Raw genomic sequence first — 27,390 nt, forward strand, 5'->3', positions numbered from 1 at the left:
CAGATCCACATTCAACTAATTGCTGACTCGCGTTATGCTTCCCGGACCCGAGACGATAGTGGGGTACTTCAAGGGTACGGTATTACTAACACAAAATAGGGTCGAAGTACATTATTAATAAGAACAAGAAAACCAAAGAAGACTCTTATGATCATGATGGCCGACATGATATCTTGTGCCTTACCTAATTCAAACATAGCTCACATTTTCACTACGCTGCTCTTTCCTCTCGACTCATTATTCCATACATTCCCCTTTTCTACTGCATCATCACACTATTCTTGTTTTCCTTTCCTGTCACATAGTAGCAAGTCACTGCCGTCCTTATACCGTACCATACCTCGATCCTTTATAAGAAACATAAGCCGATGCGTGCCCTTTGCGCTCCAGGTCCGGTCCCATCCTAGTCGCCGTATTCGAACCCTGTGAGGTATTGCGACAGACGCTGCTAGGGAAAAGCATTCACCAGCTCGGCAGAAATGACAGTTCGCAACGATTGGGTCAGTCGCGAGGCTGACTTGAATGAGAAGGCACGGGATGGCGGAGAATCCTCGACCACGGCAGCTGAGACAACCTCGGAAGATAGACTGTCCGCCCGGGGCAACACATCGGACCCCGAACACATGGCGCCGGTAGAATCGCAACCCGTCGGCGCCGATTCCCATGGTAACGATAACGAAGACGAAGACGACGTCCACGAGCCCGAAGCGGGCCGCACCCGCCTTGAGACGGCCCTCATCGTCGGCTCCCTCTGCGCCGCCCTCTTCCTCGCCGCCCTCGACGTCACCATCGTCACCACCGCCGTGCCCACCATCTCGGGGGAGTTCCAGTCCAACCTCGGCTACGTCTGGATCGGCAGCAGCTACCTGCTGAGCAACGCCGCGTTCGTGCCGACGTGGGGCAAGATCTCGGACATTTTCGGCCGGAAACCCATCCTGCTGTGCGCCGTGGCCGTCTTCTGGGTCGGCTCGCTCCTCTGCGGCGTCGCCGTCGACATGCCCATGCTCATCGCGGCGCGCGCCGTCCAGGGCGTCGGCGGCGGCGGCATCATCGTTCTCGTCAACATCTGCATCAGCGACCTCTTCTCCATCCGCCAGCGCGGCATCTACTTTGGCCTCGTCGGCATGGTCTGGGCCGTCGCCTCCGCCATCGGGCCCGTCCTCGGCGGCGTCTTCACCAGCCAGGCCACCTGGCGCTGGTGCTTCTACGTCAACCTCCCCATCTCCGGCGTCGGCATCGTCGTCCTCTTCTTCGTCCTCAAGCTGCACAACCCGCGCACCCCGATCGCCGACGGGCTCAAGGCCATCGACTGGTCCGGCAGCGCCACCATCATCGGCGGCACCCTTATGCTGCTCCTCGGCCTCGAGTTTGGCGGCGTCTCCTACCCGTGGGACTCGCCCACCGTCGTCTGCCTCATCGTCTTTGGTGTCGTCACCATCGGCCTCTTCGTCGCCAACGAGCGCTATGTCGCCGCCTACCCGGTCGTGCCCCTCCACCTTTTTTCCGTCCGCTCCAACCTGGCTGCCCTGACCGTCGCATTTTGCCAGTCCTTCGTCTTCATCTCGGGGAGCTACTGGTTGCCTCTCTACTTCCAGGCCGTCCTCGCCACGTCGTCGCTACTTTCCGGCGTCTACATCTTGCCCTACGTCATCTCGCTGTCGCTCGTTTCTGCCGCCTCGGGGTTCGTCATCCGAAAGACGGGCAACTACCTCTTCCTCATTCTCATCGGCATGGCCATCACCACCCTCGGCTTCGGTCTCTTCATCGACCTCCCCGCCTCGGAAAACTTTGTCAAGATTGTCCTCTACCAGATCGTCGCCGGTATCGGCGTCGGCCCCAACTTCCAATCCCCGCTCATCGCCCTCCAGACCAACGTCGAGCCGCGCGACGTGGCTTCTGCAACGGCCACGTTCGGTTTCATCCGCCAGATGGCCACGTCCATCTCCGTCGTCGTGGGCGGCGTCGTCTTCAACAACCGCATGGACGCCCAGCGCGATTATCTTCTTCGCGAACTGGGGCCCGAACTTGCCGATCGGCTCACGGGCACTTCGGCTGCTTCCAGCGTCGGCCTGGTCGCCGACCTGACTGGTCATGAGGCCCGTGTCGCCCGCGGCGCCTACCTGGAGGGCCTCAGTACCATGTATATCGTCTACGTCGCCTTTGCCGGGTTCGGTCTGCTGGCGGGCCTGTTTGTCCGGCAGACCAAGTTGAGTAAGAGCCACAAGGAGCACCAGACGGGTCTCAAGTCGTTACGGGCTCGGAATGAACCAGCGGGCGACGGTGGCAGTGGCGGTGGCAAATAGAGGCTTCTTTATTGATCTTATGAGTTGTACTATTTTTTGTTTTTGTCAATATCCTCATGTGTTATTATTAGCTGAGTGGACAGGAAAAGACATCCCCCTACTTTGGCGTTATACAAATAATAGAGAATCGCCGGCCGGCACTCAGGCCCAGGCTGCCCCATACATTCTGGAGCATACTGCCCAGCACATATTGGACGTCGATATATGTGATGATGACTGTCCTTGGTATTGGCGTAAACCTTGGGATTTGTCTATATCGCTGGGAGTCAGCAGATGCTGCAGAGTCTCTAAACGTCCACAGACAGGGTGCCTTCCCAGCTATTATTGCCGTTGATGAACCGGAAGTTCCTTTGCTGCTGGTATTGTAAGCGGTACTGTAAGTCCAGTCTGGTCTTGGTTCACCGTCCCCCAAAGAACGTCACGACGTGGGTGATCTGGGTCATGTGACTTCATCCCCTATACAAACAACTCCTTACCTTCCGGCCATCAGGGTCAAGCCGGTGAAGCTGAGGGTTTCACTTTCCTTTCTTCCTCTGTTCCTGCCAGTGCCTTTCTTCCTTCCCCTTTCACACCTGCACCTCCACACCTTCACACCTTCAAACCTTTAACACCATCATGAAGAGGAGTAGCAAAAACAACAACAACAACAGCAACAGCAACAGCAACAGCAACAAGAGCAGCAGCAGAACCAGCAGCAGCGAAAGAAGCACGAGAAGATACAGAAGCACAAAAACCAAAGATGGCCAAGAAGAAGAACAAGTCCCAAAAGCAAACGGCCACCACCAAGAAGCCAGAGGCAAAGACTGAAGCCAAGGCCAAGGGCAAGGCGGTCGAGCAAATCGAGCCGTCCGGGCCAGGGACCCGCGCCTCTTCCTCGGCAGACGAGACTCTCGTGCTCGACGCGCATGGTCAGCCAGACGTGTACACCGCTACTGTTCTGGCCGCGTTTCAGGGCCCATTGCGCCGCGGCGAATTCAAAAAAGGTGAGGCCGGACCAAGACGTCGAATTCGAATCACGTACTTATCCATCCCGCATCGTCGCTGACCGTTGCTGGTTGTATACCTGCCCAGCCAAGGACATGGCCATGCAAGCACGCCGTCTCCTGCCGTCCACAGTCCCAACGCCCGAAGTCAACGCCGTTCTGGCCATGTGCGCCCAGCTCGATGATTCCCAGAGCGACGTCGTGGCCTCACTTTTTGCCAAGAAGGCTCTCGAGGAGTGGCTGCACAGCGACCAAGAGTTTCGCCATGTCGTCGGCCATTACCTCGTCCACATCGTCGTCGGCGGCTTCCTCGCCAACCTCGACCTGGCAGGTGCCCGGGCCTGGCTGGATGGCCAGATAAAGCACGACACCATTGGTCTGCCCACCACAATCCAGGCGCTGCGCAAGCATGTCACTTACATTGCCGTCGTTGTGGAGGCGCATTCCGACAAGAGGGCGTTGCGGCGCATGATTGTCACCTGCATCCCCCGCCAGAAACCTACCCTGTACGTCACACGGGGGTTTTTTTTTGTTCTTTTTCTTTTGGTCCCTTGTGCGATGCTGATGATGCGAGTGTCTATGTGACGCAGTATATCCGGTCCACCTAGCGACCCCGTCAGCAGCGAAATGCCACGATCCCTCATCGATAAGCGCACACTCCAGGCAGCCAACGAGGAAGGAAGAGATGTGAACATTCTCCACGCCGGAGCCGGAGACGGCAGGCACCTCTTCCAAACCTTTGTGCTCGTCGGCTCGCTCCTCCAAGAAAAGAACATGAACCTCAAGAGCAAGGTGAAGATCCTCATGGTGGACCTGTACCTCGCTGCCATCGGTCGGCTGCTCGTCTTCCTGCACTTGATCACGGCAGTCAGTTCCCAGAAAGACAAGCCAGAAGGGCGAGAACTCCTGGCTTCCCTGGCCTTCATCTTCGCCTGCCCCATCATCCCTGCCAGGGCGCACGCGGCACTCATCGCCGCAGCAAAGGCGGTCCTCGACGCCCTCGAGAATTGGGACGACCCCCGCCGCAACACGTTCCACGGCTACGTCGAGATGCCGGACTTTGTCCGTCACCACATCCGCAACGTGCTCCAGCAGTGGGCGCAAGAGCACGAACCCGAGACGGAACGTGGCGTGACCGCGCATTTTATACACTTGGTCGCCGCAGGACAGGCCAGGCTGGAAGAGCTGGCCGCACAGCAACCGAGCTTTATGCGCAGCTATATCATGCCGAAGGCGCTGGGCACCGCCAAGGACCTAGCGCTCTGGCCGGCCGTCGGCGTCGTCGACGTGCCCACCAACGCCTACACAACGGACGGTACCGACCAAGGCAAAGCAGACGACGCGAGCACCGGTGACGACGACATGGCGGTCTTTTCCAAGCTGGCGAGGGATTTTTGTAAGGCTCGAGAGGGCCGAGAACCGGAGGGCGGCGAAGGCGGCGAAGGCCAGGCACCAGAAGACCAGGCGCCGGAAGGCGATGCAGGGAACAAGCTCCAGGATGCGCTCAGTAAACTCACAAAGCACGTCGAGAACGAATGGTTCGGAAACCGAACCTTGTTCGGCGACACCGACGAAGTGGTCGAGGGGTACACGCCACCCCGTCGTCTCGAGCACTTCTCGCCGCTCGAGGTCGCCTGCCGTCTGATGGGCCACACCAACACAGAGCCACCGGAACAGGTGGGTCAGCCGGCCATCGGCTACGTGATGGATTTCTTCCAAAAAGTGGTCGCCATGGCTGCCCACTGCCGAGAAAGACAACAGGTCCGAATCATCCTCGAGTGCGACGATGTGTTCAATACCATGGATGAGCTTGCGGCCAATTTCTCGCCCTTCAAGAGGCACGAGAAGGCTTCCGCTTGGCTCGATTACAAGGCTGGCGGCCATTTTGACGTCGTCGACCTGTCCAATGTCCCGTGTGTAGCTGCCCCGTTGTCCAATTCATCACCACCATATTTCGTCTTTGGAGGAATCGTTCTGCTAATTTTTGTTGAACACGTATAGCGACAAGACCGGTGGTGTTCTCGCCGCACTCGTCCACGGTGGATCTCTTCTTCGGAAGGCCCCGTCCTCCCGGCTCACGTACACGACGCGAGACTGCAACTTGCGCCATAGGCACAGCCACCGTGAGCACATTGCACAGTCCCTCGGTTCGGCCTTGGAAGAGGACATGGCGGCGTTGTACGGGGTGAAAATGGACGAATCGTGTATCCCGACGGAAGAAGACATCACTTTCCCGATGCACCACGGCAGGCCCTTTTCGTGGCAGCCGGTTTCTGAAGAAGAAAGAAAGAAGGCGGCGGGACGGGGCCGCCTGAGCTTGCTGAAAGGCGCCGTGGGAGACGTGCTGCTGCGAGTTCTGATGCCCCCCGCCGGACGGCATTTCAGGCATCTGGCGATCCGCCGCTACGAGTGTTTCCCGTACAACGTGTGGACCTTCTTCCGCTTCCTCTTACATTTACAGGATATGGGCGTTGACAAGAACCCGCTCTACGGAGCAATCGAAGAAGTGCTCGGTCCCGGCAGCATCACCAGTCCACGGAGCCTGAAGAACCACGACGAGATTGCTGAGGTGGAGGCGGCAGATGTGATGGAATGCGTCTGGCTCGACTTTTCGCCGTGGACGGCCGAGTTGACGACGCAGGCTTGCCTCTGGCAGGGTTTGCTGGAGTTCGCCATTGTGCGGGAACCCCTGCTGCCGAGCCAGATCCACCGGTATAGCGTCAAGATGGCGACGCTGGGCGGGCTGATCTTCGCGGACGAGAGGCCCGAGCTCATCATTGTGTTCCTGCGGCGGGTTCATAACTTCGCCGTCGAGGACCTCCGCAACATTCTGCTGGGGAGGGTGGACAGGAGCCAGAGGGACGTGGCGCATTCGGTCCGGACCGAGCACTGCCGCATCGTTACCGCGTGGGAGTGGGAGGAGTGGGAGGAACGCGGCACCTTTTGGATGCGCGACGACGTGATGGAGCGGATGATGGCGGATTATCCGCCGTGGGAGGTGTTTGTCTACGCGACTGATGTCTGGTTGCCTGTCCTCAAAGACCAGAAGCTGGATATTATCAAGCTGGAGCGATGGGGCGACGATGGAGACGACCTAGGACTTTCGGACGGGCTTGACGGCGAGGAGGGATGATGTGCGGTGGCATTTTATTGAGAGGACGTTGAGAAGGTCGCAGGTGCTCCACATCACAGCCCCCGGTTAGCCAATCGATACTGAAGCATTTATAACAGGTGTCAACGTTCTACGCTGGAGCGAAGCTTGGCGTTGGCCGGTGTCTGTGTTTGTCCCCCTGTGAATAGCTTCGGGAGCGGGATAACGCCTTCCGAGTAGCAGGTAGGCTGTAGGGACGATTACGGAGTACTACAACCGTCAGTCTGCTCGTTCAAATCAATTCGTTACGTCGTCAAAACGCTGTACGGACAGTGTTTACTCAGCAGTATGAAAACGGAAGCTGTAACGCCCGAGACGACACGGGAGTTAGGAAACGGGAGCTTATCGCCCGAGGCCACGCGGGATGACCACGTCTACTGTCCCGTCCCTCTCCATTGTCCGCTCGTTTTGACGTCAAATCGCTTCATCAGCCCTGGACAGCTGCCATCGACCCATTGACCAGACAACACCATGGCGGGATACCTCTTCCTCGCGATTCCGACGATCCTCGTCAGCTTGCTACTCTCCCGATCGCCATTCCTCATGACGACTTCCCCAGCGACGGGTGCAAAGCCATGGGCCGACAGCCCCATGAAGCTTGTCACGACTCCTCAGTATGAGACCAACAAGGCACGTCTTCCATTGCGTTACCCTCCCATGTTCCACCCCTTCCTTCCCCTTCTATAGACTAACCGTCCGGACATTATCTAACAGACCGACCTGTTCACGACGGGCGCCACGCACATGGCCCTGCTGCACAACTCGATCCTGCGCGGCTACAACTCCATCTACCAACAGGCACCGCATGTCCAGGACCAGGACAAGGCCGACTTTATCGGATACGCCCTGACATGGCACAAGTTTGTCAAGTCGCACCACGACGACGAGGAGGAGACGCTCTTCACCGCGATTGATGAGCTGCTGGACGACAAGACCATTTTTGACACCACGCACCGGGAGCACAGTAGGCCTCCCTTTGTCAATCATTCTTTTGACGAAACATAGAAAGCTGACCATGGGCTCGCTACTATAGGCTACTTCCTGCCCGGCCTCGGCGAGTTCCACACCTACCTCACATCGCTCACCGACCCAACCCACTTCTCCGGCGGCGAGCTGCGACGCATCATGTCGACCTTCCAGCAGCCCTTCGAAGTCCACTTCCACTCGGAGATCGCGACGCTCGCGGGTCTGGCGCACCATCCCAACGCGCCGCGCGAGGGGACCCCGGAGGCCGAGGCGGCGAGGGCCGTGTTCAAGAGCTGGGGGAAGAGCACGGTGTCCAAGGCGGGCACGGCGGACGTGGTGCCGTTCTTCCTGATGAACCTGGACCGCGGGGCCGAGGGGGGCTTGTGGGCCAACTGGCCGCCTATGCCGGCGCCCATCAAGTGGGGGCTCGTTAACATTGCGGGAGCGTGGCATGGGGGCCGGTGGAAGTTTGCTAGCTGCGATGCGCAGGGACGGCCGAGGGAGTTGTATGCTTTGCAGTCTGCGCCGAGCAGTTGACTGGTGATGAGCGTGTAGTTGGAGGCCTGGTGAAGATAGACGGGTGAGCGGAGTTTTTCTGCTTTAGATGTGTCGCACGAGGATTTATAGTGATGAACAGTTATTAAAGCCACAGAGCTTCGGAAAGAGTTATGGTTACTGGACGCGGAGTGAGAGGGGATGTATCATGTGACTTTCCCATTCACCGGGCACTGCCCCCTACTGCCTTCTCGCCTTCCCCCCTTCGTCTTAGATATTCCTTCCCTCCTTCCAGGTGCTTGAGATGGGAGTTGACTCGAGTAGACTCCGTTTAGATGTTTTTTCTCTTCAGTCTCCCAGTCATCGCCGTCAAGAGTGGCGGGATTCATTCTATTCTTCTCGTTTCGCCTCTTCGGCGCGCATTCGATATTCATCCCTAGAAAGACACAATACCAGCGGCATAATCTCATCCCATTCGAAGGGCATCTCTGTCCTATGCATCTCTTCCCGTCGCCCCTTTGGCGTAGTTCGACCGGAACACTTACAGGGAAAGCAAGAAAAAAAAATCCACGTTGCGTATTCGTTTCTCGCAGCCATTTTGACATCGCCGCCCAGCGTTGCCATCGGTTAACATGACCGATGTCCACTACGCCAGTGGCAACCATCGCAACGACTCGACTGCCCATCCGCAATGCAAGTTCTCCGTACGTCCAATGTTCCACCAAACTCCTTTCTTCCCTCCCTCTCTGACCGATCTCGGAGGCACAGATGTTATGGAACTGGCACACCACCGGATCGTGTTTCCTCTCCCACGCCTGGCACGTCGGGTCACCTGGGGCGTTCGCCGGCTAGTGCATCGGCGTCGCCGTTCTAGCCATGGCTTTCGAAGGCCTCCGCCGCGCCAGCACCGAGTTTGACCGCCGACTGCTCCAAGCCCACATCAGGCGCTGCGAGCGAGAGCGCGAGCTCATGACAAGGATGGGCCTGTTGGGGGACGGGGGTGGGAGAAATATGGCTGGCGGTGCCGGTGGTGATGGCAATGATGGTGGTGACAGCCGCCCATCCGCCGTGACCAGGTCGACGGGTACCGGCTTGGAGTTGGAGTCCATGGCCCCGACCCAGAGTGACGGGGTTGCTGATTTGGTGTCCGAACGCCTCTTCGATGGTTATGCCTTTCCTCCCTTTCGACCCAGTTTTGCCACACAACTCGGGAGAACCCTGCTGCACACCCTGCAACTCGTTATGGCATATCTCATGATGCTGTGAGTTTTACTTTCTTTCCTTCCTTCTTCTTTTCCCTCCACTACAGCCCTTGTTAATCTCTCCCCCTTCCCCCCTCCGTCACTGACCCGACTTATATGCAGAATGGCAATGTACTACAACGGCTACATAATCCTTTGCATCTTTGCTGGGACGTTCATCGGGCATTTCATGTTTCACTGGGAAAGGGTCGGCGGTGTGGCCAAAACGAGCCTTGCAACAAACGACCCAAAAGAAACCGCGGACCGTCGTCGGGAGGACAAGCAACGGGGATGGGCAGAAAAGCTGCAGAGGGGTCTCTAGAGACAGTCCCCCTCAAAGACACGGGAACCCAGGAGGGAAGATAGATGAGAGCCAGAGGGAAAAGGTGTTCAGGGAGGTCGCAAGACAAGAGTTAGACTACAGGTTTTCCCACTTTCCAACTAGAATAGCGGTTACGGCAGACGGGGTTTGCCTTTTTCTTCTTGGGTGTCTTTTGTTCTGCTGCCTATCCTGTTTATTTGTATATAAATCACCTTATATGTGTGATGAATGGGTGGGTGAATGACACTTGGTGAGACGACCTCGGTGAAGAGTGAGGCGGTACGTACTGAGTAGCAGAATTCACGTTCATAGATAGGATTAGAAGAGAAGGCTTCAAAGGACTCTCTAGGGAGGCCGCACAGACCACCTGTACTCTGCAACGGTATTTGGTACCTAGGTACAGCACCCAGTGTGGGGTAGTAGGTACCTAACTGTGGCTTTACGCGAACAGCAGGCAGGACCAACCCATTGCGCGCGACTTCCCAACCAACACCATCACCATCACCATCACCAACCTGTCACAAACCCCGCGTTCTCCTCTTTCTCCTCCTCTCTCCTCTTCTTTTCCCTCTACTCTCGCCTTCAACCTGGACTCCATTGTTTCCTCCGCCTTTCCGACATGATTGGGACGCCCATGGCGGCGTTCCCGCATCCCTCCCAACGCCATCATGTATAGTGGTGAGAACAAGATCATGCGCAAGCTGCTGGGCAAAACCACCCCCGAAAATACCACCGATACCTCCAGCCCCGGCCTCGGCATCACCAGCTCTCCATCCATCCCAGCTGCCTACCGCCCCAATTCGTCACAATATACCGTTTACGATGCGGGCTATCCTCTCGCCAGCGTCGACGTCTCCCCCGACCGTCGCTCTGCCGTCCTCGCGAGCCGCCATGTCCTCAAGACCGTCGTCTTCGATGGCCTGCAAATCTCCGACGGCATCGACGTCCGGGCCGCTATCCTCGCCGCCGCCGGCTCCAATAAGATGTCGACCATGACCTCCTCGGCCATGGCTCACCTATCCCAACACTCCTCGTCTCCTGCTGTCGCCACCCCAGCCTCCGCCGCCGACCAGCTCTCCGTCAAGGAAGCCAAATGGCACGGCGAGGCTACCCTATTTACCGCCTGTGCCAACGGCCGCATCTTTGCCTACGACCTCGCGCGTATCGCCGCCGGTGGTTCTGCCCTCGATTGTGTCCACATGCGGGAGGACTCGCGCCAGGTCAATACCCTCGACATCAACCCGCATCGTCCGAGCCTGCTCCTCTCTGGCAGCCAGGACGGCTTCGTCCGCTACTTTGACATTCGCGCCCCCGTACAAAACCGCGCCGGCGGCATGTCCTACGTCGCCAAGGCTGCCTTCAAATGCAACGCCGACGGCGTCCGCCAGGTCCGCTGGTCCCCCAGGGAAGGCCTCACCCTCGCCTGCGCAACCGACGCCGGAGCCGTTCTCAAGTGGGACATTCGCAAGCCCAACTTCCCCCTGATGCGCATCACCGCCCACGACAAGGCCTGCTCGTCCATCTCGTGGCATCCCGACGGGAACCACCTCATCAGCGGCGGGTGGGATCACAAGTGCGCCGTCTGGGACTTATCCAAGGACGCCGATAAGCGCCAGAAGCCCAAATATATCCTCCACACCCCCGCCCCCGTCTCTGTCATTGCCTGGCGGCCAGCTCTGTGGTCGGCCAGCGCCAGAGGCAGACGCGCCGCCCAGGTGGCCGTCTCCTACGACGACGCGAGCTCCCGGCGCTTCGGCATCAACGCCGCCCACATCTGGGATCTCGCCCGACCGACCGTACCTTTCAAGGAGCTGACCTTGTTCGATTCGCCTCCCTCGAGCCTCCTGTGGCTCGATCAGGATCTCCTCTGGGCCGTCGGGGAGGAGGGCAAGTTTCATCAGTGCGACGTTGCCTTCGCCCCCAAGGTCATCGACCGCCTGTCCCCCTCCAGCATGGCCTTCTCCGGTAAGGGCGAGGTAGCCATGTTCCTCGACGAACGACCCCGCCAGCGGCCCCGCCCGTCCATCGTCCGTCATCACGATGAAGAGGCCCGCGCCGTCCCCAGGCATCTGTACGGATCGAGCCCGACCACACCTTTCCTCAGCATCAGCCGCAGCGACTCGGAGGATGACGTCGTCAACAGCTTCATCGGGCCCCGTAGGAGGATGGGTCGGCGACGAAGGCAAAGCCTACGCTCCGTTATCCCAACTCTCAGCACGACCCCTCCGTCAGGCCATGTCCCCGGCGAGGAGCTGGTCCTCGGGCTGGAACAGGCCATCAAGTTCGCCGGCGTCTTTAGGACCCAACAGGCCATGGCCGTGGGCCACGTGCCGGCCGCCACCAAAGTCGACAACTACCACTACCTTACGCGATGCTACCTCGAGACCCTGGAGAGGGAGCTTCCGCAGGGGTCGGACGGGAAACCGCTCGTCGAACGTGTGTCGCTCGTCCTCGAAAGCTTCGCCCAGGCAGCCGAGCGCGTCGGACAGTTCCGGCTTGCCCAGACCTGGCGGGTATTAGCCTACGCCATGGACCTATTGCTCAGGCGGCGAGCGCAGTACCACCTCGAGTCGAGGCTCGGCCGCTTTCAAAAGCGTCTCGATCTTTCCAAGTCTAAGGACTCGGTAGTGTCCAGCGAGCTCAAGGGGCCAGAAACCACCACGCCGCTGTCGAACCCGGACCCCGAAAGCCACGACACCACCAGGCGACCCAGTGTCATCTCGGTCCTCGTGGACGGCAAACCGTCGTCGTCGCTTTCCCGGCGGTCCAAGTTATCGGAGGAGGTCGATAGTACTTCCAACACTTCCACGCCTGTAGTCACGCCTCTCGCCGAAGAAGGCGGCGAAGAAAAAAGAAACGGCAGCAACCTCAACGGTTTGCGATCCAACAGAGGCCTGGCCCCCGTCTTGGAGTCGGAGAGCTTCGTCTTACCGCCCGCAGTGCATCGTACGTTCAATGATAGTCCGCGGAAACGACTGGACTCGATACCTTTTTCCGCCGTCAGCCACGAAAGTGACCAGACTCGCATCTCGAGCACCGAGGGCTACGATTTTTATGACACTGACGCCATTTCCCACGCCATAGATGTTCCAGAACCCAAACAAGGACCCAAACAGGGTGCGGCCCCGTTGGAGTTCGACCACGACCCGCAGCGAAAGCGGCGCCCGTTTTCGAATCAGAAGGCCCCCAACGTCGCGCGCTTCGATTCCGACGACAGCTTCTCCCGCGTCTTCTCGGCTCCGGACGGCACGCCCCAAACGGCAACGACCGTTCTCAGCCCGTCCAGGTTCTCCCCTGTGCAAGAAGGCGACGAAGAGCATGACGGCGAATATGAAAGCCGAATACGCGGGAAGGAGATGGGATCGGCGCTCGAGCACCGTAGGTCGCCGTCACCAGCGGCGCATGGCCAGCAACGGCGGCGGAGTGTGATTCCCACCGGGTCGCCCGACGACGTCTTTATCATCTCCCAGACGACCATGGCCAGCGATCCGAACACGTCGTTCGGCGCGTCGCAGCCGTCCCAGGCGTCCCAGGGAACGGTCGACGCGTACGAGGACCACGCGCCTCTTCACGTCGGCGTCGTCCCATCCACCCAGGCCAAGGCCGGTCCGGAATCGCAGAAGCAGTCACAACAGCGGCCGCAGCCGCAAGCATTGCAACAGCTCGACGTCTCGCCAACCATGGTCGAATCCGACTACTTCCCCTGGCCCGGCGATCCTCCCTACCCATTCCCACTCTCGACAGAAACACCTCCGGTGCCTGCCTCCCTCTCCCCTCGCCTACCGCTCGATCCTTACAACCTCGTCACCCGCGCGCTCGATTATGAACTCCGCACCTCTGTCGTAAACGCCGCCGCCATGATTCTCCTCCTGAAACCGCTCCTCCCGGCCTCTCTCATTGACAAACACCGTGCCACCTCTATCCTTCGCACCCACCACAGCCGGCTCACGTCGATGCGACTCTTCGTGGAAGCAACCCTGCTGCGCAACCTCTGCGTGAAAGGCTGGCCCCAAGGTCTCCCGGATTGGGGCGAACCGCATACCTCCATTTTCGGACCCGCGCAGCAGAACGTCAAGGGTGGTCTCCTTTGCCCGACCTGCCGTAAACCCCGCGAAATTGACCCGCGGCAAGGACCCAGCGCCCTCTGGCAATGCGACAGGTGCAAGACGCGCATGGCCCCCTGTGCCGTCTGCGGCCATCGCGAGACCAGCGCTGCCGCCGCCGTGCTCACCGTCACGGAGGCTATGGACCAGGAGAAGGAGAAGAAGGCGAAGAAGAAGAGGGAAACGGGACGAGCAGCGGGCGGAGACGTTGAAGATGTCATGAGCGTCTGGTGGTACTGCCCTGGGTGTGCGCACGGTGGCCACGCCACGTGCATCCAAGCGTGGCATAATCCCGGCGGCATGGATGAGAAAGGCATCGACGATGTCGGCTCTTCCGACTCCCAAGGGAGTGGGAGCGACGGGTGCTGTCCCCTCGACGGATGCGGCCACGCTTGTCTCCCTGGTAAATGGGGCGAGGAAAGCACGACGCAGCGAGCCGACGAGGTCGGGTGGGCGGCGCTAGAAAGGGCGCGGACAGCCGGCGGCGGCACCTTTACGCCACGGAAAATGAATGGAACGGGCGGCGGCGGTGGTGGTGAAGGTGTCGGCTACCACGCTCATCAGTCCCATCACCCATCCCCGCTGATCCGCGGAGACGGCTTCGAAGTGCCGCAGAGCCGTGCCGTCGAGAGCGTCCGAGAGGCACTGGCGGGTAATGGCGGCGGGGGGTCGTCGGCGTCATCGTACGGTAACGGCACGGGTCATCCCGGCGGCATCTTGAGTTCCAGCCCGGGGCGGACGGCCGCTGGCGGCGAGCGGGAGCGACGGAAGAGCGTCAAGTTTGCCCACACAGAGCGGTAGAGCTGGTTTGCTGTGAGGCGACTGTGGCGGGCTCCCGGATGATTTTTGGAATGGTGATGATGATTTGCTTAGGGGGGACGAAACTTGTCGCTCTGGTCAGGCATGGAGAATGACGGGATGGGGATTTGGACGACAGATGCAATGAACCATGTGTGTGCTTCGAGGAAAGACGGATGGGTCGTATGGTATTGTACTACTACTACCACTTGCCTCTACCTGGGCAAGGGGATCTGAGATGGCTCTATAAGGCGTACGGCACCGCGGTCAGGGACATTTTCGTTGCTTGGGAGGAGGGTTGGGATTTGCTTTGGGTTTGGCTTTGCGGATTTGGTGATACCTGGAGCCCGTCCTCCTTGTCGTGTATTTTACGAGTCCCTTCTGGCGTCCGGCCGCGGACCGGAGGCCAATGATGGCTTTTTTTGGTGAAGACGCAGCGACGCAGACACGAGACACCGGACACAGTGATGGAAAGAGGAAGCCAGCTGATGTTCTTCAGAGGTGGCCTGAACTGGATTGTGTCGCTTTGATTACACAAACTGAAATAGGGGTATCTCAATATTACTGCTGCTCCCTTTCATGAAGAGAATGTGAAAGTGAAAGTCAAGTCTTCTCCCGTTCGCTGCATCTCCATCATTACGCTTCGCTATTACTTCCAACCCATCTCAACTGCCGATATTCTCGCGAAACCCCTTCGTCCGCAAGGTAACCTTCATATCCGCCTCGTTGAAACCGAATCCCGCCACGCCGGAATCACCACCAGAAGAAGGAAGAGTATCAGCGGCCCCCGCGTTCACCCCCGGCTCGCGCCTCGCATCGCTACTCGGACTCCCCCGTCGACTAGGCCCCGCACTACTACCTTGGTCGCTGGCCGGGTCAGGCGCAGGGAGACGGCCATGGAGGCGACCGGCCCAGAGACCGCGCACGCCGCCGCGTTTGCGTTCGGGGACGTCGTCGGAGCCGGCGCTGCAGATGTAGAGGAGGTATTTCAGGTTGGGCAGGGTGTGGCGGATGTCGACGACGCGGAGGGACTGCGAGGCGCATAGGGATTCGAGGTCCTTGTTGAGGAGGAACCAGGCGTAGTCGAAGCGGAAGTGGCCGGCCGTGGACCCGCCGCGCGGGAGGTACAGGGGGAAGTCGCGGGCTGGGTGGTTCGTGGGCGGCGGGGGGAAGGAGGACGGGGAGGGTGGCTGGTGAGGAAGTGGTCGGCGGGCGGGGGCGTATGAGGACGAGGCGAGTATTGATTTGTTGGTGGTGGTGGTGGTGGTGCCGGACCAGGGCGAGTCGGCGAGGAGGGAGATGTCGTCGCGGATGGTGGAGCGGGAGCCGTACGGGGTGATGGGGTAAGGGAGCGGCACGGAGAGGTAGAATTGGAGGTGGTGGGTGAGGAGGGCGACGTAGCCGAGGGCGGCGGAGAGGCGGTCGTCGTCGGCGGGGCGGGACGAGGCGGAATCGTAGGCGGTGTTGGGGAGGTGGAGGCGGCATATGTCGAAGGCGAGGACGGCGCCCGAGGGGGACGGGGTGATGGGGAAGATGGAGGACAGGTCGCAGCAGATGCGGCGGCGCTGGCCGCGGATCTGGAGCTGGGTTGCGGCGAGGAGGGCCTTGGCGTCGGCGAGCTTCTCGCGGGCGTTGGCAATGTCCGTCTCGGCCTTGGCCTGGGCTTCGCGGCCGGCGGCGATGGCGTCCCGCCGGGCCTGGAGCGAGGCCTGCAGGTCGTCGCGTCTCTTGCGGGCGGCTTTCAGGCTCCGGTTGACCTGGGCTATGTATCGGTGGCCGAGCTTGACCTTCTCCTGGGCCATGGGGGCTTCGTCTCGGGGTTGGTTGTCGAGTATGTCGTTGATCTGGGCGGTGACGTGGTCTTGCGTGGCCAGGGCGTCTTGGATGGAGGCGTCGAGGGTGGCCAGCTTCATGAGCGAGTTGTACGACGACGTGAGGAGGGTCGGGCCGTCTCTCGGGCGGGGGGGTTTGCCGGGGAGATCGAGGGAGTAGACGCCGTCGTGGAGATGGAAGATGAGGGCGTTGGGCGGGAGGCGTTGGCCGGTCAGGGTGCCGAGGAAGTTGAGGGAGCGTAGGTCGACGACGGCTTCCTGGTGGAGGAACCAGTCTTGGTGGCCTGTGACGGGTCGTTTCGCCCAGACTTTGACGGTGAGTATGGATGATCGGGTCACTGCGCCGCCGTGATGGGACAGATCGAAGAAGAGAAAGTTGAAGTTCTAATGGCATTGTATGGTCAGCAAGAGAAACGAGTACGATAGGGCGTGGAACAACAAAAACAACACGTACACTGCGCCTCTCCAACGTCTCGCTGATGTAGATAGGCTCCTCGTCTGCCTCGGTGTGCAGAGAGAAGAAAGCATCGGCCATTCGACTGTCGAAAAACGCTTCGAGCCTCTTCTGCTCCGACGCGGGGTCGTCCTTGTCCTGGTTCAAGCTGGCGGTGGTGGCGGTGCTCCTACGCCGTGCCATGGGACGCAGGCTCTCGGTGGACTGCGAGTGCTGGAGCTTGGGGCCATCACCGAAGGGGTCGAGTAGCTTCTTCCTGATGGGGGAGGCGGCGAGGGACGCATCAGAGTCATCGGCGGTGCGGCCCCGCGACCGCACGAAGCTCAGGTTGCGCAGGAAGATGCCCTGGAGGTGACGGAGCTTGCGGTTGTGCGGGAGCAGTAGCGGGGTGGTGCGTGGTTCGGACGGCATGGTTCATTGTGGGAGAAGAAATATAGTAAGAGCTGTGGTGACGCTGGGTTATGTTGATTGTGCGCACATGGGCGCTTTCGAACACTAGAGTCGTGTTCTATGGGATGGAAGTGGTGATGTCGAAGGGAGACTGAAGCTCAAGGCAGTTCAATTGGAACTTGGATCAATTGACAAAGGTACGTACTCGGAAGTACTGACTGCATCATGACTCGGTGTCCACACTGATAACGATAGCGAGATACGTACTGATAACGAGGTACGTACCTTTAGGTGAGACTCTCGGTGTAACCCTCACCTCGGTGTGTTCAGGTGTAGTGTAGTGATGCATGTTTATCATCTACTCGTCCGCACGGAGTTGAGCTCGAAGACTGCAGAACAGTAGTCAGCTACATACATTACATGCCTCATTTTTTATACATAGTCCTGAGATATAGACCAGAAACAAGATGCCGTGGAGTATTCATCAGACGCTATATGTTCGTATACATGTAATCCCACGCTATATCCTACCACACATCTTTCCATGCTTTCATGCATTGCCATACAAATAACAGTCGCGGTAATGAATCCACATAAAATGACAAAACGCAAATACGACTCAAAATATCCGGGTAATGCTGGGTCTCACCCACCCAACCACATCACACGTCCTCGCCGACCGCCAGGCGGCAATCCTCTCGCTCGCCCACCCGCTCATGTACGCGCCGCCCCCCTGGCCGTTCTCGTCGGGTTTGGCGGCCGCCCGGGGAGATCCGTGTCGAATGGAACGTACCAGGAGGCACTTTCCCGCGTGCCAGTTCCACTGGAAGCATTCCGGGTTCTGGTCACAGGCCACACCGCAGGCCTCGAACGAGTCCACCGTGTCAGGGGCCTCCAACGCTTTGGGTTCGCGATTATCCCAGTCGGCACGCGTCTCGATTTGGCCGGGACGGTAAAACTGGTACAGGTCACGGTAAAGCAGGGGTTTCTGGAGGGACAAGAGCGATTAGAGTCACTGTCCGGATGTTCACGCTTCTTCTTTTCCGCAAACAGAGGACACTTACATTGTGCTGCCGGTTGCTGTGTTCCCATCGCCACAGCTCTATCATATCCTCAGGCGTCGTCTTATGCAGCGTCAGCACAGGCTGGCACCAGTGGTCGTCGTTGAAGCCCACGCCGTGGAGCGAGTCTGGGTTGAACAGAGGCCAAAAGCCGCTGAGAGGTACGCCGGCGGTCCAAAGAGCCCAGCCGAGGACCGAGTCGCCACAGCAGTCAATGTCGAGCAGGTCGGCCCAGCGATGGCTCTGCGGGGCCTCGAGGAAATCGCCCTGGGCGCCGACCTGGCGGGCGAGGAAGCGTCGCATCGCGGCGCGACTCAGGACGAAACCCGGCCCGCCGTTAGCGAACCACGTAACCGTGTCAGTGTCCGGCACGACGCGGCCGGGGCTGGGACTGCCGATGTACAGCGGCGAATCCGGGTCCAGGTTGCCGAGGAAGCGGAACATGTTGTCCCAGGAGACGTACGTGTCGGTCTCGTAAAAGACGTACCAGTCGCGGCCGGGCCGCATGGCCCAGGCGCGCTCGACCATGGGCAGGAACTTGTACTTGTCAATGACCCAGCCGCGGATGGCGGCGGTGGCGGCCTTGTCGACGTCGAGGGCGCCGGCGTCGCGCAGGTCGCGCATGTAGGTGTAGTTGCCAAAGTCGGCGTGGTGGCGGTATGACGCGGGCAGGTCGGCGAGGACGTCGTAGGCGGAGCGGTTGCCGGGGAGGTCGTGCTCGTCGAGGTCGGAGAAGATGAGGAGGTCGTCGCCGAGGCAGGCGGACGCGCTGGCGAGCTGGGCTTCGAAGGTGGGTTTGCCGACGTCGGCGTGGCCAATCTTGAGGACGGGCTGGATGGACTGGAGTAGGTGGTGGGGGAACGACGGGCAGAGATCGTCGGCGTCCTTGCCCTTGGCGTACAGCTTGACCGGGTGGAACAGGCTCGTGGTGTCCCAGGGGTAAAACTCGGGCCGGCCGGGGCCGTCGTCGTAGGGCGGAGGCGGGGTTAGAGGCGGCGGGTTCTCCTCGGTGCGGCGGGCGAAGAAGAGAAGGTAGAGGATCATGAAGAAGGTGAAGGCGCCGGTGGCGAGGACGGCGAGGACGGCGCGCGGTGGGTGGCGCTGAAAATGGCGACGGTAGAAGTGGGAAATCCTCGGCCGCCAGGCGGGTGACGTGCCGGGGCCATCGTCGAAAATGGGACGGGTGCGATGGGAGGGGACAGAGCCGTGCATCAGGACGGAGGGGCGGGGCGGGAGTAGTAGAATAACGAACCGGCACCGACCTCAACCCAGGCTCCTCGACGTCAATGGTCGGATTTCGATGTCGTCGTCGCCCCGTCTGGCTCTCTCCTGTTGTGTTGATGAGGGAAGCTAGGCCGATTCGTCTGTGGGTAGGAGGCAATGGAAGCGGGAAGCAATAAAAGAAGCTAACGCATTACTCCAGAATGTAATAATGATGAGCGCATTGCGCGGTTTGCGATGGCGACGGTGTTGTTGTTGGCGATGAGAAGAAGGCGTACCATGATGAGCCCCGGCGGCGACGCAACGGCGAAAGAAGCTGTTTGGCTTCCATTCTTGCCAAGACCCCAGGCCAAGATTCCAACGGGTCTGTAGACAGGAACACCAGGCACCAGAGCCAGGCATGACCATGCCCGGGGGAACCCGGGGGTCGTTGGCCAGGGGGCTATTCCAGGCGCGTCGCCGGGCTGACAGAGAAAAGCTTTCAGGGTCGCTGCGGACTTGGGGTCTGTGGGTCTCGCTTACGGTTCAGGTCTACCATTGGACATGAACCGATTGTGGGTCTAAAGCGGGTTTCGAGCACATGGCACTATTCCTATTGTGAAAGTCGCGCGGTAGCGAAATTGCTGACATGTACCACAACGTATGAAGTACTTGTACGTACGGAGTACACTGTCGTACGTATAGTGAATATCCGTTGAAACACGAGGGTACAGTATGAGTACGTACATACGTAGGTAGGCCTCGGCCTCGCTGTTTGGTTCCACTTATAGGGCGTAACGGTTGTTGTATGAAAAGAGTAGCAGATGCGAAAGGCCTGGTCGTCCTGTGTTTCTAGAGACTGTGGTTGTCCGGAGGAACAGAGTAAAAGGGTGCAGCTGCTGTACAACGTAAAGATGGACGATGCAATCCCAGTACGTATACATAGTGCAAGATGAGAGAGGAAGAAAAAAATGAAAAGAAAAAAAAGGAAAAGGGAAATTAGTTGAAAGCGAAAAGGAAAAAAAAAAAAAAAAAAAAAAAAAAAAAAAAAAGCAAAAAGATAAGCACAAGGTCTAACCAGGAATCGAACCTGGACTCTGAGAATCAGAATCTCATGTCCTAACCATTAGACTATTAGACCGCTTGTTGATGTCGTCATGCAAAATGGCCCTTTTTGTGGGCCTGTGCGCTAGGTACCATTCTGCCTGGATGTACAACGCGAAGTACCACGGATATCCACCAAGGCCTTTTTTTTTTTTTTTTTTTTTTTTTTTTTTTTTTCCCCATCTTCGTCTGCCCATCCATCAAGTTGTCTTGCGCCAGGAGGTTTAGCAACATATCAGATACAGGGACATTTGTCGTTACGCCACCGATTGACCTGACAACAGCCAGGGTCAGGCACACAACGGCCTGGCCCCGAGCTGTTTGTGCCGCCGTGTCGGTGATATTCTTGGAGTTGGCTTGTCCATTTCTACCATCTTGCCTCATTTCAGCTTGTCGCTCAATTGAACTGCTCAAATGGGCCTTTGTATTTTTGTGTCATTTATTTACGATTTCCTATTTTTAGTCTTTCGAATTTATGCTTCAATTCTTCATTGATTCCCCCTGGCCGAGGTTAAGTCGCAACAAATGGCACTGAAAGCACGGTAGGCAATCTCCATTTAGCAAAACACGCTCGCACGACATTAGGACAGCACAAATATAACACAAGATATCGAGGTGACCATTGATCCGACCCTCCACCACCCGTTGTGCCTCGTCACCATCGCCACACCCAGCCACCCAGCCACCCACCCTACCAAGGCAGCAACCCCGGAAGCCCAGCCTTGGCCAACTCGGCATTCACCTCCCTCTCCGTAACGTCCCACAGCCCGGCGACCTGCTCGGCGTTCCTCTCCACAGGGTGCACCTCCATGACCCGGCCCACGGGGTCCATGTACCGACCCTTGAACGCGTCGGCGCGCGCCCTGACCTCGGGCGACGCGGCAGCGAAGAGCGAGTTGGCGGCACCCTGGTCCGTCGTCGACGCGAGCCGGCGCAGAATGGCGTCCATCCACCGGGGCCACGACGACTGCAGCGCGCGCGTGTACACGGTGCCCGGCGCGGGGGCGAGGGCCAGGATGCGGACCCCGCGGGCGTCGAGGCGGCGCTGCAGCTCACGCGTGAAGAGGACCTGCGCCGTCTTGGCCATGGCGTAGGTCACCATGTCCGTGGCGAAGAAGTGGCGGGCGACGAAGCGCCATGTCCACGGGAAGTAGGGGACGGGATGTCGCAGGGCGTCGGGCGAGGTGAAGGCGAATTCGTACGAGGCGGGGAGGAAGATGTTGCCTACTATGGAGGACACGCTGACGATGCGGACGTCTGAGGTTGGGTCGGAGGCGGTGGTTTCGAGGAGGGGGAGGAGCAGGTTTGTGAAGGTAAAGTGGCCGACATGACTGTATCTCGTCAGACGCATTGTTTTTCTGTCAGGAGGCTGGTAAAGTCAAGCCTTACGATACGGCGATTTGCAGTTCCCATCCGGTGGCGGGTGGATCTCCGACCGCTCCAGCAGTGGCATTATTGACTACAGGTTAGTTGTCTCACGTCAGTAACGGCCTTGACTCCCCTTACACAACCCGTTTCGCTTCCAGACTCCAAATCGGCCAAGAGCCAACATACTCAAAATGTCGAGCCTGTTCTCGGCAGCCTTGAGTGCGTCGGCAGCCGCTACGATAGATTTCAGGTCGGCCAGGTCGAGGGGGAGGTGATGGAGCTGGTCTTCGCGGATGGAAGGGTTCTCTCTCCGCAGCTCATCGATGGCCTCCCGGGCGCGCGACTCGGACCGCGTAGCGAGGTAGACCTTGGCGCCGCGCAGGGCCAAGAATTTGACCGTCGATCGGCCGATGCCGGAACTAATCCTCGAGCCTCAGCGACGCCCGGCCGGGCTGGCAAGGGGACGGGGACTCACTTGCTACCGGTCACCACGGCGACCTTGCCGCTGAGGTCGTGCGTCTGGGTCAGGGGATCCCATATCTGGGGCGTCCAGTTCTTCGACATAATAGGGGGAAGTACTTATATCACTGGGCACAGCTATAGAAAGAAATAGAGTGAATATGACAAGATGAAGTCGTGTCTCGATGTTTTGTTTACTTATAAGGAAAGGAGACGTCTGTCCCGAATCTACCCTACATATACTTTTATTCACGTCATACATTGCGGTCCTTCACGGTATCTCTAAAGAATCGTGCTCACATGACATTGACAGTCGTACGTACTCCTGCTGATAAATACAACGCGGTATACGAATAAGTCGTGGTCATGATTCACGACTCTTGTGTACGTGCTGGTTATATCACGTGACTACCTACACATCAAGCTTTAGGGGTCAGCGAGGTACAGTACACTACGTACCAAGGCTCCGCAATCCGTCTCTAGTCCCGATACGGAAAATGCTCATCTTGGCTCCCGCCGTTGCTTCCTCCCTCTGTTGGTGGCGGTCCACACCAGCTCCGTTCGGGGAAGCATCCCATCCTCCCAGTCTGTCGGGTCGTCGAGAGGAGAATATAAAGAGGCGCTGCATCTTCTCGGCATTTGCTCAATTAGGGCAATGCTCCAACGTCTCACTCCCCCCTCATTCCGACTCTTAACGCCCAGCCCGCCCAGCCGCCATGTCCACCACCTTCCAGTTCGTCCACATCTCCAAGCCCGCCGACGCCGCCAACCACCGCAGGCACGTCCGCTCTCATGCTGCTCGCAATTCCAAGGCCCGTCGTGAGAGGGTCGCCCAGTATCAGGTCCAGCTCCGCCAGGAGAATTCGCGACGCAGGTTGAGCCCACCTTCATCCTCATCCGAGTCCGCATCCGCATCCGAGTCGCCCGAGTCCTCGTTATCGGAGCCGCATTCCGCCGTCCATACCCCGGCAACCTCTGTCCATGCCGACTCGGATGGTATCGATGGGCCGTGGCCTCTTATGCCTATACGCCCCGTTCGCCGTCGCTCCCCGAGTCCGATATCCCTCCTCAACCCGGCCAGGCAAGATCCCTTTGATAGCTTCTCCCAACCACTCTCGCCCTTTGAAGGCTTCCTCTTGAACCACTGTAAGCCTCTCTACACTTCCGCTTGGCGTCTTTCGGGTTACTTGGGGCTGACAGATTGCGCAAGTCGTCAAGCATGTCACTCTGAACGAGCTGTCGGCCTTTCCTGGTGCCGATGATGGTGTAAGCGCGGCCGTCTATGGCCACAACACGGGTGTTTCGTGGACCCAGACCGCCGCCGCCGACTTTGGCATGCGCGCCATGATTTTCTTGATTTCCTGCCGCAGCCTTTCCTCGCTCCGGCACTCCGACGTCTACGACTCGCAGGCTCTACGCTACAAAGCTGTCTGTCTCCGCCAGCTGAATTCCATCATTGCCAACGAACGTGATGCTGTGAGCGATATGACCATCATTAAGGCTCTTGCTCTGGCATCTGAAGAGGTGAGTCGCCACAAGATTCCCTTCCTCTTTTCTTTGTTTGGTCTCTGAAATTTAATCGAACCCTTGCCTCTAGTTCTTCACCGGCAAGAAAGCGACGGCCGACAAGCACCTGCAGGCCGTCGTCAAGATGGTCAGAATCCGCGGCCAGCCCGTCAATGTCGGCATGTGGAAACACAGCGAAAATGAGCACCTGTGGTCGCACTGGAAACAGGTCCTGGCAGGCTGGAGCACCGACAGCATCTGCCTCCTACGCGTCGTCTTTGGTGACGCCGTCGCCGACATGGACTACATGGATCCCTCCGGCCCATACAGTTCATATCACGACATGCATGGTTCCATATCCCGCCCGCGGACCGGTCACAACGACGATGGCTCAAGAGCGATTGTTTAGCATGAGCGCCACTATGCAGCCACTTTTTCAGTCGGTTTATTACCCTTATTTTATCCTATCCTCGCCCTTTGCATTCCCTTCGTCGACGCTCCGTGCTCTCCAGCATGCAAACTCGGCCTCATCTCATGCCGCCCCCACGATGGACTGCGGGTAATAAAACCGGTCGTTCGGATCCAATGCCGCCTTGATCTGCTGCAGTCTCGCCAGATTCTCGGCGTAATACTGCTGCTGCGCCTCTTCCCGGGTGAGCTCCGAGTCGACGTAGTTGATGTACCGGCCCCAGTCCTCGCGCGCCATGTTGTCCTTGAGGCTGTCGGCGAAGCCCTGCATGAACGGGACCGTCTCCCGGAAGCCGGTCGAGAACTGGAACAGCCAGAGCTTGTCGCGGTGGGCGTACGACGACTCGCTGGCCGGTACCGCCGAGACGGCCGAGTTGGCCCCGCCGTAGGCGTCCATCTGGAGCCAGAAGCTGCTTCGCTGGGCCCGGGCGAGGAACCAGTAGTCGACAAAGGACTCCATGGCCGTCTCGGGGATGTGCCGGGTGAGCAGGTTGGTGACATACATGTTGTCCCACTTTGCACTTGTCAGTTGGGGGGAATGGAAGAAGAAGAAGAAGGGGGACAATGGGGAAAAAAAGGGGAAAAGAAAAGGGAACAAAGAAAAACTCACCGCAGTGTACGGGTACGACTGGTTGAGCGTCTCGCCATTCGCATATGCCGTCATCTGATCGAGCCAGTTACCCGTCCCAACCCTGTTGAAGAAGGAATTCCAGTTAAACCCAAGAGGCTCCTCCAGCGGCTCCAGAGCGGCGCGCGCATCGGCCTCGCTCCCGTGGTACAGAATCTCCAGCCTGGCACCGCCCGAGTTGATGAACATGCGCATGTTCATCTCGCTCGGCATGGTGTTCTCGACGTAGTCCTGCCAGGCGAGCATGCCGGCGAGGGCGGTTTCGGCCGTGGTCAGGGTCGTGTCGATGGTCATCCACGTCACCTCGGGCGGCACCGCGAAGGTGTCGACCTCAAAGTCGACGACGATGCCAAACGAGGAGCCGGCGCCGCGGATGGCCCAGAAGAGGTCCTCGTTCTCGGTGGCCGAGGTGTGCACCAGGGTGCCGTTGTCGAGAACCACGCTGGCGCCGATGACCCAGTCGGACGCCAGGCCGTGGGTGTACGAGCTCATACCGAAGCCGCCGTGTACCGCGTGTCCTCCCATGCCGACGCTGTTTCGTTTGTTAGTAGTGCGGACGGCGACTAGACAAAGGAAGAAGGAAAGAAAAAAAGAAAAAGGAAAGAAAAAGGAAAGAAAAAGGAAAGAAAAAGGAAAGAAAAAGGAAAGAAAAAGGAAAGAAAAAGGAAAGAAAAAGGAAAGAAAAAGGAAAGAAAAAGAAAAGAAAAAGACAAAAGGGAAGGAAAAGGCAAGGAAACAACAGGCTGCCTTACCCAGGACAAGTCCCATGCGAAATACCCCTTCCACCCTGCTCATACAGCTCCAGGGCCACGCGACCGAGCCGAGTGCCGGCGTTGATGGTGGCAGTGTTGTCCTCGTGCAGGACGACGCCGGGCATGCGGTCGAGCTGGACCACGACATGGCCGTCCTCGCCGCCCATGCCGAAATTGGCGTAGTTGTGACCACCGCTCTTGACCGAGACCTTGAGGTCGTTCTCGGCGGCGCACCGCACGGCCTCCTGGACATGCTCCGTCTCGGTGGCGTAGACGACGGCGCTGGGCGTCACGCCCGGCAGACGTCTGTTGTAGGGAGTGATGACGTTACTCCAGTCGGTGGAACAGGAGTCGAAGTAGGGGACGTCGGCGTCCGCGAGACAGGCCGAGACGAAGGCGAGCGCCGAGCCCGCGTTGGCCGCCACCAAGGCGGCGGACAGGCCAAGGGAGGCTTTCATCTTTTTGGAGGGGATCGTGCCGAAGAGCGGGTTTGCGTGAGTCGGTAGGCAGGGAGAACAGCCTCGGGTTTTATGGCGGTATCACCATGCAGGTTCGACGTCGGGGAGACGATGGCGGTTGGAAGCCAGGGCTAGATAAGACAGGCCTAATATATACACTCTGACGTGTTACCCGGCTGCCAAGTTTATCATCTCAAGGGTGTCGGACGGTACGTGGGTCAAGCAGGAGAATGTAAACTTGTTCGGGAAGTCAACACTAAACACGGAGAGCCTACTGGCGGGGGTAAAGACCTGAACCGGCATCGAGATGATTGCCGAAACGCCCTACGCGTGTAGAGACAGGGCCACGCTCGGCCCGTCAAGCCTAAAGTGCTGGGAATGGATCATTACAGCGGTGGTCCTCCTTGGCAACCGTGAGTATCAGGGGTAATCGCGGGGAGATTTTCAGTAATTCACGCCACATATAGCACCGGGCGGGGACGGAGGGGCGAGCGGGAAGATTTGAGGGCATTCCCAAAGTGTCCCAAAACGACGAGGGACCAATATAAACGGCACGTTTCACATTTCGGCAGTGCCTAAGCCTGATTTGCACACAGAGAAAGCTGGTCCGCAGATCATTGTTATGCCGTCTACTCTGGGACGAGATTTACACACATATTCCCTATATGCCGGAGATGCGCGAGGACCGCACGCTTCGGGCCACGGCGGGCGACCTGCCGAGGCGGCTCCGTAGTAATTTAGCCGCAGATATACATACGTATGTACAACGTATATGTACGTTGTATACGTTGTACATATATTGTGCCAATGCGTGCGCTGAGTTTGTTGAGAGAAGCAAGGTTTTGGTGATGGGGGACGAGATCTGGGCGGTCGCGACGAGATTCCCACCTTGGCCATGGTCGTCACCTCGTCACAGTCCGCTTTGGGGATAGCGGGAATTAAAAAGAAGAAGAGAAAACGATAATGACGCTGTGCCGGCAGATGGAATCGAAACTGCCGGATAGTAGGATGGGCTGCCATTTACGGTCGAAAGCGTCTTAGCTTGGCCCGGGATCAATTTGATGAATCCTTTCCAGGCTTGTATGCATGTGACCCGACTGCTTGGACACAGGCTGAGGAACGGATTGAATAGACTGACTGTCTACTCTTGTCATTCCCGAAATCACTTGAATAACCTCAATCTCTTCGTAGGAGGAAGCCTTGTCGGCATCTAAAAGTCGGTCAGTGGCAGCTTCAAGGCCGACAGACCGTATATGTACGTGTAGTGTACAAAGAGATGGTCAACGGGTCAGGGGTCAACTGCATTGTTGGAGTGTGGGGGTGGGTGGGGCTACCCCGCACACTCAGC

The 27,390-nt window shown here is 58.5% G+C and overlaps 11 protein-coding genes and 1 non-coding gene across 12 annotated transcripts; 6 read left to right on the forward strand and 6 right to left on the reverse strand.

Moving 5' to 3' along the window:
• Positions 1 to 982: 982 nt before the first annotated feature.
• Positions 983 to 2,462, forward strand: ACRALDRAFT_1062373 (uncharacterized protein). The gene has a single exon (XM_071016594.1). It carries the CDS (start codon positions 996 to 998, stop codon positions 2,301 to 2,303), a length of 1,308 nt encoding a protein of 435 aa, XP_070875693.1. The 5' UTR covers positions 983 to 995; the 3' UTR covers positions 2,304 to 2,462.
• A 424-nt stretch (positions 2,463 to 2,886) lies between these two features.
• Positions 2,887 to 6,692, forward strand: ACRALDRAFT_1075545 (uncharacterized protein). Its single transcript, XM_071018395.1, has 4 exons — positions 2,887 to 3,286; positions 3,375 to 3,792; positions 3,877 to 5,199; positions 5,288 to 6,692. Exons 1-4 carry the CDS (start codon positions 3,043 to 3,045, stop codon positions 6,417 to 6,419), a joined length of 3,117 nt encoding a protein of 1,038 aa, XP_070875694.1. The 5' UTR covers positions 2,887 to 3,042; the 3' UTR covers positions 6,420 to 6,692.
• Positions 6,693 to 6,726: 34 nt separating this feature from the next.
• Positions 6,727 to 8,088, forward strand: ACRALDRAFT_1075546 (uncharacterized protein). Its single transcript, XM_071018396.1, has 3 exons — positions 6,727 to 7,067; positions 7,152 to 7,401; positions 7,471 to 8,088. Exons 1-3 carry the CDS (start codon positions 6,909 to 6,911, stop codon positions 7,938 to 7,940), a joined length of 879 nt encoding a protein of 292 aa, XP_070875695.1. The 5' UTR covers positions 6,727 to 6,908; the 3' UTR covers positions 7,941 to 8,088.
• A 686-nt stretch (positions 8,089 to 8,774) lies between these two features.
• ACRALDRAFT_1069438 (uncharacterized protein) lies at positions 8,775 to 9,461 on the forward strand (the record flags this gene model as incomplete). Its single annotated transcript, XM_071017672.1, has 2 exons — positions 8,775 to 9,160; positions 9,263 to 9,461. 2 exons carry the CDS (start codon positions 8,775 to 8,777, stop codon positions 9,459 to 9,461), a joined length of 585 nt encoding a protein of 194 aa, XP_070875696.1.
• Positions 9,462 to 10,129: 668 nt separating this feature from the next.
• Positions 10,130 to 14,365, forward strand: ACRALDRAFT_1031248 (uncharacterized protein; the record flags this gene model as incomplete). The annotated part of the gene is made up of 2 exons (XM_071014906.1): positions 10,130 to 13,684; positions 13,730 to 14,365. The coding sequence occupies 2 exons, from the start codon at positions 10,130 to 10,132 to the stop codon at positions 14,363 to 14,365; spliced, it is 4,191 nt and encodes a 1,396-aa protein (XP_070875697.1).
• Positions 14,366 to 15,027: 662 nt separating this feature from the next.
• On the reverse strand, positions 15,028 to 17,059 carry ACRALDRAFT_2041304 (uncharacterized protein; the record flags this gene model as incomplete). The annotated part of the gene is made up of 2 exons (XM_071021138.1): positions 15,028 to 16,578; positions 16,649 to 17,059. The coding sequence occupies 2 exons, from the start codon at positions 17,057 to 17,059 to the stop codon at positions 15,028 to 15,030; spliced, it is 1,962 nt and encodes a 653-aa protein (XP_070875698.1).
• Positions 17,060 to 17,465: 406 nt separating this feature from the next.
• ACRALDRAFT_1080828 (glycosyltransferase family 31 protein) lies at positions 17,466 to 19,744 on the reverse strand. The gene is made up of 2 exons (XM_071019078.1): positions 18,103 to 19,744; positions 17,466 to 18,026 (listed from the first exon to the last, which is right to left on the reverse strand). Exons 1-2 carry the CDS (start codon positions 19,309 to 19,311, stop codon positions 17,658 to 17,660), a joined length of 1,578 nt encoding a protein of 525 aa, XP_070875699.1. The 5' UTR covers positions 19,312 to 19,744; the 3' UTR covers positions 17,466 to 17,657.
• A 624-nt stretch (positions 19,745 to 20,368) lies between these two features.
• Positions 20,369 to 20,440, reverse strand: ACRALDRAFT_t133. The gene has a single exon. It is a non-coding gene; the product is annotated as a tRNA-Gln (tRNA).
• Positions 20,441 to 20,797: 357 nt separating this feature from the next.
• ACRALDRAFT_1062378 (uncharacterized protein) lies at positions 20,798 to 22,420 on the reverse strand. The gene has a single exon (XM_071016595.1). It carries the CDS (start codon positions 21,752 to 21,754, stop codon positions 21,095 to 21,097), a length of 660 nt encoding a protein of 219 aa, XP_070875700.1. The 5' UTR covers positions 21,755 to 22,420; the 3' UTR covers positions 20,798 to 21,094.
• Positions 21,884 to 22,335, reverse strand: ACRALDRAFT_2102468 (uncharacterized protein; the record flags this gene model as incomplete). The annotated part of the gene is made up of 2 exons (XM_071023105.1): positions 21,884 to 22,190; positions 22,247 to 22,335. The coding sequence occupies 2 exons, from the start codon at positions 22,333 to 22,335 to the stop codon at positions 21,884 to 21,886; spliced, it is 396 nt and encodes a 131-aa protein (XP_070875701.1).
• A 176-nt stretch (positions 22,421 to 22,596) lies between the features above and the next one.
• Positions 22,597 to 24,145, forward strand: ACRALDRAFT_2018359 (uncharacterized protein; the record flags this gene model as incomplete). The annotated part of the gene is made up of 5 exons (XM_071019933.1): positions 22,597 to 22,618; positions 22,668 to 22,895; positions 22,933 to 23,403; positions 23,441 to 23,754; positions 23,828 to 24,145. 5 exons carry the CDS (start codon positions 22,597 to 22,599, stop codon positions 24,143 to 24,145), a joined length of 1,353 nt encoding a protein of 450 aa, XP_070875702.1.
• On the reverse strand, positions 23,694 to 26,042 carry ACRALDRAFT_1080831 (uncharacterized protein; the record flags this gene model as incomplete). The annotated part of the gene is made up of 4 exons (XM_071019079.1): positions 23,694 to 23,754; positions 23,828 to 24,718; positions 24,815 to 25,364; positions 25,585 to 26,042. 3 exons carry the CDS (start codon positions 26,040 to 26,042, stop codon positions 24,269 to 24,271), a joined length of 1,458 nt encoding a protein of 485 aa, XP_070875703.1. The 3' UTR covers positions 23,694 to 23,754; positions 23,828 to 24,268.
• Between the last annotated feature and the right edge of the window lie 1,348 nt (positions 26,043 to 27,390).

The sequence above is a fragment of the Sodiomyces alcalophilus genome, assembly GCF_042370955.1.
Source record: "Sodiomyces alcalophilus JCM 7366 unplaced genomic scaffold ACRALscaffold_3, whole genome shotgun sequence".
Lineage (NCBI taxonomy): Eukaryota > Fungi > Ascomycota > Sordariomycetes > Glomerellales > Plectosphaerellaceae > Sodiomyces > Sodiomyces alcalophilus.

What these genes read in the sequence shown, in the direction of transcription:
- ACRALDRAFT_1080828 (XM_071019078.1), bottom strand. Translation starts at nt 19,311, where the DNA reads ATGCACGGCTCTGTCCCCTCCCATCGCACCCGTCCCATTTTCGACGAT. An exon ending in ACAGCAACCGGCAGCACAAT is followed by an intron (nt 18,027 to 18,102) that starts GTAAGTGTCCTC and finishes TTGTCCCTCCAG; the next exon opens with AAACCCCTGCTTTACCGTGA.
- ACRALDRAFT_1075545 (XM_071018395.1), top strand. Translation starts at nt 3,043, where the DNA reads ATGGCCAAGAAGAAGAACAAGTCCCAAAAGCAAACGGCCACCACCAAG. An exon ending in CCGCGGCGAATTCAAAAAAG is followed by an intron (nt 3,287 to 3,374) that starts GTGAGGCCGGAC and finishes ATACCTGCCCAG; the next exon opens with CCAAGGACATGGCCATGCAA. An exon ending in CCCCGCCAGAAACCTACCCT is followed by an intron (nt 3,793 to 3,876) that starts GTACGTCACACG and finishes TATGTGACGCAG; the next exon opens with TATATCCGGTCCACCTAGCG.
- ACRALDRAFT_1062378 (XM_071016595.1), bottom strand. Translation starts at nt 21,754, where the DNA reads ATGCGTCTGACGAGATACAGTCATGTCGGCCACTTTACCTTCACAAAC.
- ACRALDRAFT_1075546 (XM_071018396.1), top strand. Translation starts at nt 6,909, where the DNA reads ATGGCGGGATACCTCTTCCTCGCGATTCCGACGATCCTCGTCAGCTTG. An exon ending in CTCAGTATGAGACCAACAAG is followed by an intron (nt 7,068 to 7,151) that starts GCACGTCTTCCA and finishes ATTATCTAACAG; the next exon opens with ACCGACCTGTTCACGACGGG. An exon ending in CACCACGCACCGGGAGCACA is followed by an intron (nt 7,402 to 7,470) that starts GTAGGCCTCCCT and finishes TCGCTACTATAG; the next exon opens with GCTACTTCCTGCCCGGCCTC.
- ACRALDRAFT_1062373 (XM_071016594.1), top strand. Translation starts at nt 996, where the DNA reads ATGCCCATGCTCATCGCGGCGCGCGCCGTCCAGGGCGTCGGCGGCGGC.